Consider the following 12,971-nt stretch of genomic DNA (forward strand, 5'->3'; position numbering starts at 1 on the left):
TACCTGGTCTGTTGGTGGAGATAAACAGTTGTGCAGGTCTCAGTTCGGCTGGATGTGTTGAAATGCTGATAATGTAAGCAGGTGAAGCTGAAGTTTTGTCTCGCGCTGTTTTTAAAATACTTTTTTAAAGAATCAAATAGTGTAAATATATGCACAAAAAGTTTTATGTGAAGTCTGGTAAAGTGGTGTGTTTTGAGTCTTAATAAAGGGTGGATGAAATCTATTTTACATAATTGTTATCAAAAATATTGATACTAATCGATACTGATACTAGTATCAAAACTGGATACTTCAACAAGAGTCAATACTGAAAATTTATTTTAACCTATCCTTGAAGGATCAGGATCCTTGAACACAACATGGTAATTTTAAAGAATCACTATTATATTGTATTGAAAGTTATTCTATTGAATGTTGTATTTTGATTGTGATATCGAGAATGGGCCTTATACACGTCTTTTACTTACAATTTAAATTTGGAGATTAGACTAGACACGACTGTTGTACTGACGCCTAAAATGATTTATTCTGAACATCATTCAAATGCTCACTTTATTTACCAGTTGGTAAAAGTGCTGCTTCAAGCAGGAAAAGAGTGTATCCCTGTGACGACCTGTAGTCTCTATTCAGAGAAAGGCAGGAGGGCTAACCACTCTGCCACTGTTCACCCTTAACATTTGTGTTCTGCTAATCCTGGTTGTTTCCTCTCTCCTCTCTCCACAGGCAGCTCTGTCTGAGTCGGCTCTGAGACGGAGCTCCAGCTCGGAGCAGGTGTCTGCTCACGAGTTTGACCCAGGAGCAGAGGAAAGGACCCTCAGACACCAGTCCAGCAGATCTGTCACAAGACACAAGGTAAGGCTCACTCCACACTTGGATCAAAACCGCCGACAGGATGTGAGGGCCAGTGGTGCGGAGTAACTCAGATTTATCAGTCCCTGTCTGGGCCAACCTTTGGCTGGAGTTTCCAACACACACACTATCAGTGTGCGCCCCTCCCACTGCGTGCGGGCGGCGTGGTGCTGCTGGTTTCACGCATGCCTTGGGCTCAGGCACTGGCTAATTTACTGCTTCAGCAGAACATTATGAACAAAACACAGACGTTTGATCGGCTCAGACTTCTCCCAGATGTGTGGCAGGACATGCTTCTCAGTGCCCTCACACACTCTTCACTCACATGTCATCTGTTCTAACAGACGGAGCAGAAGAAGACACTATTTTTTTAATATAATTAGCGCTATAATGTGCATGATATTTCACTCAATTTCGTACTGCTCAATTATCACAAGCATTCATTTTGTAAATAGAATGATCTTAACTCATTTGATTTGTAGTTTCTGGTCATAATTTCAGTGTCTTATCTATCTGCTAATCTGCTAATCACTGCTAGTGATTCATAATTAATAATAATAATTATACTTCATACTGATAATAAGGATGTCAGCTATAAACTTTGTGAGAAAATGGTGACCTTCATAACATGGACCTTTTTTTTCTATGAAACTCCCTGTTCACTTAGTTGTGAAAAAGCCTGTTTTGAATGCTTACATATCCACTGTATTTATGTCGTAGTTTGCTTATGTGGTCCAAAACAACATTCCCTTTCACTTATTCAACCTGAACAAGTTGAGCTTTGAGAGGCTCAAACGCACATGACACACGGCCACAGCCATAAAAGAGGCCCATTGATGACAGTGACCCTCTCTGGGCGATGGAGGGAGAGCAGAAGAGAAGATCTGCTCAAACGTCTCCTCTGTACTCCTCTGCCGGTGACACTGACCTCTGAGTAAATACGAGCTGTGCCTCTCCTCAGATACAGTCTGAGAGTCTGTGTGTTCTACCTCATCTGCACCCTGGTGTTTACGCAGCATTACGGGTCCATGTACAGGTCAGGTCATTAGCGAGGACCAACTGCATCTCCTTTTCCCATTGTGCTCTGTGCGCTTCCTCTGTCAGGCCGGGACACTAACAATGTCACAACATGTACACAAGCAGAAGGCGCCCATGTGTCTTTCTGACCAATGGGAGACAGGCGGCCAACTGGACCCGAGACAACATCTGCAGGACAGAGCCGTCATCTGTCACCGCCCCATTCTTCACTTTGTCCTTTCACAGCAACAAAATATAAATGCATATTTCCTCAAAAAAAGTTAACAAAGTGCATTTGTTTTAGTAAAAGGTATATATTTATTATTTAACAGAATATTCAATATCTATGAAAATATGTCTATATTTATTTGGATTATTTTGATTTTTAAGCAATCCTCTCAAAAAGTAAAAAAGCTTGAGATTGTTTGAAAGATTACACAACAATGTTTTATCTGCTTTTTTGCAGCAATTAGAATATTTTTATTGACTTGATAATATGCCAGTTTTGCATATTATCTTTAGGGCTAGACAATTAATTGCATTAATTTGTGTTTTTAATAATAGAGATTGACTGAGAAATTGCAAAGTTGTGAAATTGAGGATTATTATGAAACAAGTTTACTCCTGACTTTCTTACTTACAAAGCAGAGTTATTGTGCAATAAACACATACATTGTAAAAATATTTACATTGCATATCTATAAATGTTATTTAAGGCAGTTTACAAAATATAGGATAGGAAAAAAAAAATTATGATTTAAATTTCTTGACCATATCGTCCAGCCCTGATTATCTTCAAAGCAATGCACAGTCTGTAGCTAAACTATTACATAATCTGGACTGAAATATTAACATACAATTGATAATTAGATGCTGTAGTGTATTCCCACATGTTTCTCCTTTTTAAAATTCAAACGATGTCAGATTGGTCATATTTGTTTTCTGATGCCGTGGAATCCCCTTTGGCCTGGTACTTTTCCCCATGTACATGTGCTCTCGCCAAGTTGGCCTGCCACTCATCAGAAATATGCAGATCAATCTGCTAATTAGTGGCATATAGTCATTAAGGCTGAGCACCAGCACATGGTTGGCACCCACGTTCATATGAAAGCAGAAGGGGCACGCCGGGTCACGGGAGTCAACTGTGGCCCTCAGGCAAACGCTGTACAAAACTGATCAGGGTGGTGCTGATCAAGAGTACACGGACAAATACATGTGTCTATTAACAATCTAGACAAAACGTAGTAATTATTTTGACTGTCTGAGCAAATAGGTTACTTTTATGTTTTATAATGTATTGATCAAATAAAGTACATTTCAGGAGAAGGGCCGATAGTTACATGTAAAACTCTAAATAACTTTAACTATTTACTAACTTTAACATACCCAGAGTTGTGTTTTGTCAGTAGCACGTGTCACAATATGTACACACATCCCCTGCATATTTATTCTGAGAAAACACTCAATGTCTATGTTCCACTTTGTGATGTCACGTACGAATACAGGAAGTGCTCCACGGTGTTTTAAGACTCCATGTACTTTCACTTGAATAATTTTGATTACTTCAGATCTGGTGTTGCCAATCTCGGCTGAAATAAAAGGTAAAATGTAGCTGTAAACTTGAGACCTACAACTATATGACATCACAAGGTGGAACAGAGCGTTTTGAGCTCTGGAGATGTAGACAGACTAATCATAAAGTGTTACTGAAACGTGTGAATGAAACAAAACAAAACTCCGGGTATGTTTTTGATGAAGTAGCAGCATTATAACATGATTTAAAGCTCACGAGAGTTATTTTATATAAAATACTAAAATTAGTAAAAGAAAAATAGAAAATAAAAGGCACAACTACACAATTCTCACGTCAGGTTAAAAGCAAATGAACGCAGTGTCGCTCGGTAATACTGCATATGCGTCACCGCCAACATCGCAAAACTCTTTCTGATATGCAGCCTGTTTTTCTCTGATGAAGTCACTTAGCCAAAGATTAGAGTGATTAACTTTAACTAAGAGACACTATGTTTTAGGATTATGAGCTCATTCTGGTTAACATTCCCATAATAGGCCCCTCATTCCATCATCCGCTCCAGCCCAAGGACTGTTCTGCATTTAGTCACATTGCATATTTTAGCCTGCCATCTGGTCAGCTCTGCTCAGACACCGCAGGGGAGCGCCTTTCTTCCCATATTCATATTCCACTAGCATATTGTTCCCTCTTTTTCTCTCCAGCACTAAACCACTGCCCTGTTTATTTATTTATTTACTTTACACCGAGGAGGAAAAGCTAGCAAACTGCAACTCCCCCTCCTACTCCGGCGCTCTTTCAGTTGTCCTATCAAGTGTAACCTGGAGGCCCCTAGTAGAGCAATTAGAGCGGCCTCCCTGCCCACCTCTTGTAATGAAGCCCAGCACATTGTGGAATCTATAGCCCCTTTAGTCTCCCCTAATGGGACATCATTATTGTCAAAGAAACAATGTAAATGGAAATGAACATACTCATTAGCCAGTCGTAGGGAGAAACCTTTGGCGCTCTCAGCTTGCAGCACACATGCACGCACACACAGGCTTACCCCCTTCAGGTCGTAGCCAGCACCGCTCTAGTTGCTTTATTCCTCCGGTAGTGTGTTTGTTTGTGCGTTTCACCAGACGCCGTGTGTGCTGTGCTCAAGGTGAGGAGGGGAATGGAATGAGCGCAGATAATTCCACTATTGGCATTCGCTCAGTGTTTCTACAGATGTTAATTGTTGCATGGGCTGGTGCCCGGGTGTAATTGAAGTGTGCTCAAGTTCTCAACGTCTACTTCGTTGCTTACCTGTGTGCAGCGTTCCCGCTCACTGTCCCCAGGAGGCAGCGTGGAGCTGAGAGGAGCCAGAAGAGAAGATCCAGAGGAGAGGATCCAGGCTCTGGAGGAGCTGCTGCAGCTAAAGGTACATGCTTCATACACTATGGCACATACTGTATGTATTATTCTCTTATACATGAACCACAGTTTACTACTCATCTCTTCATGAATTTTGTTTTTTGTTGCAATAGTTCATCAGAGTGGTTCATTGGAACTATTTGCTCATTGTGAGAAGGTCCTGGGTTTGCCCCTCACCCCAAGTCATGATCAGGAGAGGTGCACTGCTCCCTACTGACTGCCCCAATCACCTAAACCTCCTGTCCTGAGGTCCTGTTATATGTCAGTCGTACTGACATCAATTCTTTATTCATTTTAGCTTTTTGGTTAAAATGAATAAAGAATTTACACCCAAACTAGAGAATTAATAATGTTTAACATTGAGCTCTAACCCCCACAATGTTTGGCTGTCTGCAGCTATGAAAAACAAATAAAATACTTTTAAAGGAGCAGTACAAATTTTTTCATGTAATAAATTAAAATCTGTTTTGCTCCAGTACTGTAAAAGCAGCTTTTAGCATCAAAATGAAACCCCTGTGTTTGGTCTGCATCTGATTATAAGCATTTTTATCTTCCACAAAGTTGCACTGTTACATGTCAATAGCATTTCAGTCAAAACTCCACTCTGGGCTCTGAAAGTTATGAAAATAGCTTATAAACTCGCCACTGCCAACAATTACGGGATATTACAACAATATTAGATTTCAGATATAACCCAACGTGTAGAAAAACTACTTATTAAAGTCTTCCTGACAGTTCTGCATTTTGAAGTGTAGCTCTGACTCATATTTACACATGTACGTGATATGTGTCATTGCTGCTGGCCCCTGGAAGGTCCACTCTCTGATAACAGTCACTCTCTCCAAACGTTCAGTTGTTCTGCTGCTGACACGGCCTCAGCGTGACCTTCCTTTAACAATGCGGAGAACACACACACAGAACACACACACACCTACAGCCTCTGCCCTGCGTGCGTGGGCTGTGGACTGAGCGCACTGGTCAGGTGGATACACTGGGATTTCTGACTGTCTTTATTGGTCATTTAACCTTCAAAACCCTCCCCGCTTTTCTACAATTATTCTTTACATCCTGTGCAGAGATTAAACAGTTAATTCCTTCTTCCGTTTTTTTGTTTAGTTTTTTTTTTTCCAATTTCAGCCCTCACCCTTGTCTTTCAGGCCACTCTGGTGAATATGTGATTATGCAGAGGTCATCTCCCTTTTGAACACAACCCCGGGAACACTTTGGGTGCCATTTTCTTGTCAGATTTGAAGTGTCTGAATTACATCATTGGCAGACCCCTTCTTAGCTTCTAATGCCCGTCAAAGACTCAAAGGACACGCTTGGCTGTGTTAGTTAATGGTGCCATTTACGTGTCTGCTGGTCAGGTACACACAGAACAACCGCCTGACAATGTACTATTCAATCTATGGCTGTATTTAATAAGGGCAATAAGCCGGAGACATCATTTGGTCGTCATCTTCTTTTCTATTATATGATTTAAAGAAACATGGCCTCGATTAGCAACAGTTAAGACCTCAGACCCCAGTACGTAAAAAATAAAGATTAAAAGTGCATTCTATAACTTTTCTGGTTAAGGGTCCATCAAATGCTTTGTTTTCCATGGAGATGTTATTGCTTTGCCTGGAATTTTTCACAGTATTAAACCTTTCTGTCTTCATGGAGACCAAACTAGACCAAGTTACAGGTCAGATCTGTGGAGAGGTGACCCCGCTCACAGTCAGAGTGTCTGTTTTATGAGGTATTTTTGAGCTATAAAACCACCTGTATTAGAATAAATATAAAGTAGAGCTGTTTTGGGCACAGTAGTGACATATCCATAGAAACAAGCACTTTACACACCCCCAACCAAAAAAGTTACATAGTTCACCTTTAAGATATAATAATTGTGTGTCTACAACATGCTTTCGTGTCTATAACATCTGTTTCGTCATGTTTTCAAGGTCTTTTACACAAAATTGTCTCTGGTAAGTGTTAAAACCGGTAGATAGAGACATGAACATCCAACAAAAATGGTGGAAAAACAAAAACTGTGCAAAAAAAGAAAGAGATCCACACTCTAGTTCTTTAAAGTTCCCAAATTGTTATCTCAATGACACCATAATGTGCGGATCTCTTTCTTCTTCTGCACAGTTCTTGTAGCTTTAAGCCATGTTAGAATGTTATTATCATATTTTTCGGACTATAAGGCGCACCGGATTATAAGGCGCAATATCAGTAATATTGAATTCTCTCATCTATTTGCACTGGATTATAAGGAGCATTAAGCGAAACAAACAGACACTTGAGACTGATCCCTTAGCCCGGGCGTCCACAATCCATTGGCAGATCGTGGCGTAATTCGCCTGGCGTTGCCTCCCTGTTTTGGTGAATGTGGATTATGAATGTGAATGTGGATGGATCATTTAAGTTTTGATTTTTATTTTCTACGAGGACGACTTAAATATACATTCAGTAATAATGTGTTTAATGCAACTTTGTGCACATTTGTTTACATTTCACAGAAACAAAATTTAAAACCACATGGCTCATTTGCATAAACTATAAGCGCTGAAAAAAACAGCTCACTCCTTGTGAGCTGATGTGGTCAGATTCTGTCGGACTCTGCGAGGCTCCTGACTCCAGTAGTCAACAGTGCTCCAACAATCCATCACGTGGTGCAGCTTCATAACTTACCAAAGTGGAGCTATATTTTGACAGATTTTTGTGCACCGTGTATCACATAAAATCGGTTCGAGGTCAGTAAGCACGTCCAAAAGTAATACATTAGACGCACTGTTGATTATTGAGAAAATTGAGTTATTTTAATTGCGCCTTATTGTGCCTCCTTAAAAACACAAAATCCCACATGATTGAATAATCCTGCATTAATAGTTTGTCTACATCTCTTAAAATCAGAATGCTCTGTTCCACCTTGTGATGTCATGAAGCGGTAGTTTTCAAGTTAACAGCTACATGTTACCTTCAGTTCAAATGAGACGGGTGATTCCAGAGCTGAAATCACCTAAACGATTCTACTGAAGGTGTATGGAGTTTAAAAACACAGTGGAGCACTTCCTGCATTACCACATACTGTTTGAGAGAAGAACACAGCCTAAACATACAGATTTTGTGAGTTAAATGTGTGTGAATGAAGCGAAACACAACTCCAGGTTTGTTTCGGATGAGGTAACAACATTATAACAAAGATCAGAAAATACTACAGCGCTCTTAAAAATATACTTTTCATTCAAAGGTGAAAATTGTTCGTCTGTGTTCTGTTTTGGCCAAGATGTTTTTACGACAACTCCTCTTTATCCACTCCTTCCCATTATATAGAGCATTGTTCAAACTGGATGTACAGCTCTTAAACAATTGACATATTGACCCTAACTGCAGCAGACAGTTGCCTCTTTAGCTTAGCTTTCTGTGTTGTTTTTTCCCCTCACTCTTCACGTAAACATTCACTGTTGCTGTGTAATTATTTTTCAGCTTGAAAACCTCCACAGATGTGTACGCGGGCCGGGGAAGGGGGCATATTGATCGGCGGGCAGGGGTCTGTGGCCTGATGACCAGAGCGAAGCAACCTCAGGGGGGGAACGCTATAAGGAAGCCTGGGAATCCATGATGTAGCTAATGCCCTGCCACTAGCGCACCCCTCCTTCTGCCCGTCTCTCCGCCTCTCCCTTAGCTCCCTCGTTCAGCGAAGCCGCGCTCTGGTCCTTGTCATTAAAGTGTTGTTTTTGAGAGGTGCGTGAAGGGGCTCAGGATGCCTCGCAGATGTCCTCTGTGGATCAACCGCACAGGGGGGGGAAATCCATACTTGTCACACTGGCAGCTGTACGTGAGAGCGTGTCGGCCTCTTTCTCTTTCTCTCTCTCTGTCTTTCTCTCTCTCGCTCTCTGCCCCTCTGTGTGTGTGTCTCTCTTTCTCTCTCTGTCTCTCTTTCTGTCTCTGTCTGTGTCTCTGTCCATCGCTCTTTCTCTCTGTCTCTGTCTTTCTCTCTGTTTGTCTCTCTGTCTTTCTGTCTCTCTCTCTCTGTCTCCCTGCCTCTCTTTGTGTCTCTCTCTCTTTCTCTCTTTCACTCAGTTTGTCTCTCTTTCTCTCTGTCTCCCTGCATATCTCTCTCTCTCTCTCTCTCTCTCTGTTTCTCGATTTCTCTTTGTCTCTCTCTTTTTCTCTGTTTGTCTCTCTCTCTGTCTCTCTGTGTCTCTCATACTCTCTGTCTGTCTCTCTCTCCCTCTGTTTCTCCCTCTTTCTCTCTCTCGCTCCCTGTTTCTGTCTCTTTCTGTTTCTCTTTCCTTGTCACTCTTCTCTCTGTCTCTCTCTGTCTCCCTGCATCTCTCTCTCTCTCTCTGTCTCTCTCTGTGTTTCTCGATTTCTCTTTGTCTCTCTTTTTCTGTTTGTCTCTCTCTCTCTCTTCTGTGTTTCTCTGTCTTTCTCCCTCTCTCCCTCTTTCTTTCTCTCTCTGTGTCTACCTGTCCCTCCCTTTCTGTCTCTTTCTCTGTCTTCTCTCTCTGTTTCTATATCTCTGTCACTCTTTCTCTCTGTCTCTCTCTCCCTCTTTCCCTTTCTCACTCCCCATTTCTTTGCGTGTGTTTTTCTGTCTCGCTCTATCTTCCTCTCTCTCTCTCTCTCTCTCTCTTCTCTTTCTCTCTCTCTGTTTCTCTCTGTCATTCTTTCTCTCTGTCTCTTTCTGTTCAACTCTCTCTCGCTGTCTCTGTCTCTCTCTGCCTCTCCCTTTCTCCCTCTTTCTGCCTCTCTCTCTGTTTGTCTGTCACTTTTTTTCTTTCTCTCACTGTCGCGCTCTCTCGTTCGCTGTCTAAGTCTGTCTCTATCTGTCTCTCTCTTTCTCTCTCTGTCCCTCTCTCTTTATCTACCTGCCTGTCTCTCTCTGTTTCTCTCTCTCCCTCTTTCTTTCTCTCCATGTTTCTCTGTATGTGTCTCTCTCTTGCTCTCTCTCTTTGTCTCCTTGTCTCTTTCTCTGTCTCTCTGCCTCTCTCTCTCTGTCTCTTTCTCTTTTGTCTCTCTCTTTCTCTCTGTCTCTCTTTCTCTGTCACTCTGTCTCTCTCTTTGTCTCTCCCTCTTTCTCTTTCTCACTCCCTGCCTCTCTCTCGCTGTCTCTTTCTGTCTCTCTCTTTCTCACTCTCTGTCTCTCTTGCGCTGTTGCTCTTTCTTTTTCTCTCTCTCTCTCTGTGCCTCTTTCTCTGTCTCTCCCTCTTTCTTTCTCTGTCACTCCTTGTCTCTCTCTCTCTCTCTCTCTCTCTCTCTCTCTCTCTGTGTCTCTCTCTTCCTCTGGCTTTCTCCTTCTTTCTCTCTGTCTCTCTTTCTCTCTCTCTCTCTCTGTTCCTGTCTCTTTCTCTGTGTCTGAACTGAAGTGTGTGTGTCCAGTGCGTGTCTGTGTCTGTGTGCTGTCTCTGTTCTCTTTGTCCTTGTTAATAATAACAGGGCTGAGGGCTCACATTTCCCTCTCTGCAGGGCAGCCGTGTCATATCAGCAGTAAACAAGCTCCTTCCCTTCAGAACGCTCTCGACAACTCTCCCCAGCCCTGGCCACTCAAGCAGAAACCTGTCCTGCACTCTTCCTCCTCCTCAACCGCCTCTCCGTCTTCGTAATTCCTTTTTTCTCTCTTTCCTCCGCACATTTTCAACCTCCTTTTCTCTTTATTTCACCTTTGTTTGTCCTGTGTGTTGAAACGCTTTTGCGCATCACCCTCTCCGTTAAGGTCAGCGTGATGGGGAGGAGCGGAGCTGTGCCCCTGACAAGCAAAAAATCCATACGTTGTCTTCTCGCGCTTTGAAGCCGCGTGCCCAATCTTTGCCGTGTTTTTTAATAGCTGTCAACAACATTGTCAGCAACAAAGCGCGTCCGGTCGTCAGCTCGGTAACTCCAGTAAGTGGGTTCAAGGATGCGAACGTGTCTCGTGTGTCTGTCTGTTTGATGGTTTGGGTCCTTTCTCCGCTCGCCATCTAAATATCAGACTTTAATGATGTTTCTCACTTGTCAAGAGGGAGGAGAAGAGACGGCCGCGTGGAGTTGGTGTGGACTTTTGTCAGGCTCAGGTGCGCTAACAGTGTGCCAAATTAAAAAACTGAAAAAAAAGCAGAAAGGACCTAAGCAAACTAGACAACTTTTTTTTACCCTTTGCTTTGTTTGCTTGTTAAAGTGCCAATACTAGACTATTTTCTGATCTATGTTATAATGTTGTTTCCTCATCACAAACACACCTGGAGTTGTGTTTTGTTTCATTCACATGTTTAATACACATATTGTTTTAGCTTTTCTGTCAGGAAAAATATGATCTCACCATTAATTCTTCCCATTTTAGATGACTGTGATCTCATTTATCAAAATACCACAACTTCTTCTATCCTCCAAACACTCAATTATCACTCTATAACAGTCTAGGTTTATTCAGTGCAGGTTTATTCTCCACTGTCCCTTCAGAACTCACCATTATCCTGCTCACTCTGTCCTCCTGACGTCAACTTCACTGGTTATTATTTATCTTTAAATGCATTCATCTCAGTTATCCTGAATATCTCAAACAGTATTATATGGAGTATAAGACGTACCAGCCAAAAAATGCGTAATGAAGAAGAAAAAAACATGTATAAGTCGCACTTTTTGGGGTAAATTTATTTAATAAAATCAGAGACCAGGATCCAACATTTCATCTTGAAAGGCAAGTTCTAGTAATAACAATGGAACAGAGAACAACAGACTGTTAACGTCACATATGAACAGTTCTTCAGATAACTAAAGCAAAAACAACAGAACAGAAGAAGTTTACAAACTCTGCATCTCATTACAAATCACTAAATCCATTGAATTCTTTATCCTCGGTGTCACTTCTGAGCAACTTCACAACCTCTGGAGGTAAACAGAGCGCCGCTTCCTCTTCTGTGTAGCTGTTATCAGACTCAGCATCAGTTCTAATTAGAATTATTCCGGTCTTTCTGAATCCCGACAGGATGGTTTCGGTGTCACTGAAGTCCAGGCTTTGTCCATCCATTCACTGACTTCCAGGAAAGTTGCATGATTCACCCTCCCGGTTGCCGTGAAGCTGTGTTCTCCATCCCCGCTTTCCGCCAAGCCCTCACAAGTTTCTCACTCACTCCAAACTGTCTTTCTGCTGTTCGATTACCGTTTTCGGTGGCATATGTCACTACTGGCAGCAGGACAGAGGCCTTTTCTGCAGGAGACATGCGCAGTAGAGTGAAGTGACAGTGGTACAGGAGTAATAGGAGTAGCAGATACAGAGACACAAGCCCACAGCGCCCTCTCGAGGCTGTCAGTGTGAACATTTTAATATATAAGTCGCAAGTCTGATCTGATCTGATTACTGTGGTTATCTGATTTTTACTAACTATGTGAATGTCCCCTTACAGACTGAAGAGAATGAGGAGTTGAGGAAGGCCCACGAGAACCGCCGTGAACGTCTGCGCCTCATTCAGAGCAACTACAGGACGATAAGAGACCAGCTGAAAGACCTGGAGAAGGCCAGTGGCATGTGAGTACTGTAAACAATAGTGTTATACAATGACTCGCATAAACTATAGGGGAGGTTAAGCCGCGATTTCCGCCAATTGTCGCTAAAGGTTTGACCAGATGTGGGACTGATTGAAAGTTTGTTAGGAGCTCCGTTTTAATGATTTGAATCTCAGACCGAACGTGCAAATCAAAATGTGTTTCCAGCATCAGGTCAGTCTGCGTCCTGTGCTGTGTGAACCATGTTTATTTTTACAGGTATAACTACATCTATTTTCTGTCTGACTGGACTTCTCATGTTCTTTAAAATGCACTACCAGATGCTCTCGTCTAGACCGGGCATAAAAGAATAAAAGTTCATTACTGCACCACTTGGCACTAAAGATAAAGAGAAGCTGAAATAGAGTCTGTTTTTGAATTTAAAATGTTTTTAATTGAAGCTTTTAACATCAAACTTCTAAGAGACGCAACAAAGGGCACTGGATTTTGCATACATTTAAAAAAAAAATTTTGAGTCCTAAAAAAATGTTACCTGTATTAAAAGTATTAAAACAGCAATATAACGCTGTATATTCTTGGTAATACACATAAATTCTAGATGCTGTAGTGTTAACCTCTAAAACCAGATAAATTCCTTATAAATTTCTGAGTTATTACATTTACAGTAACTACCTGCTTACTGCTGCTTTAAGTCTGAATCTGAAAATCTGAC

General features: G+C 41.7%; 1 protein-coding gene across 2 annotated transcripts in view; it reads left to right on the forward strand.

Annotated features, from left to right (window-relative positions):
• The window catches only part of cntln (centlein, centrosomal protein), a 175,889-nt gene that overhangs the window by 35,631 nt on the left and 127,287 nt on the right, over nucleotides 1–12,971 (forward strand). For both annotated transcript variants that reach the window (XM_055158740.1, XM_055158741.1), the window contains exons 10-12: nucleotides 724–852; nucleotides 4,692–4,796; nucleotides 12,160–12,281. In XM_055158740.1, coding sequence (XP_055014715.1) covers nucleotides 724–852; nucleotides 4,692–4,796; nucleotides 12,160–12,281 — 356 coding nt within the window. The remainder of the gene's footprint in view (nucleotides 1–723; nucleotides 853–4,691; nucleotides 4,797–12,159; nucleotides 12,282–12,971) is intronic.

This window comes from Boleophthalmus pectinirostris, unplaced genomic scaffold (assembly GCF_026225935.1).
Source record: "Boleophthalmus pectinirostris isolate CB_2022bp ecotype Guang Dong unplaced genomic scaffold, ASM2622593v1 HiC_scaffold_22, whole genome shotgun sequence".
NCBI classification, from domain to species: Eukaryota; Metazoa; Chordata; class Actinopteri; order Gobiiformes; family Gobiidae; genus Boleophthalmus; species Boleophthalmus pectinirostris.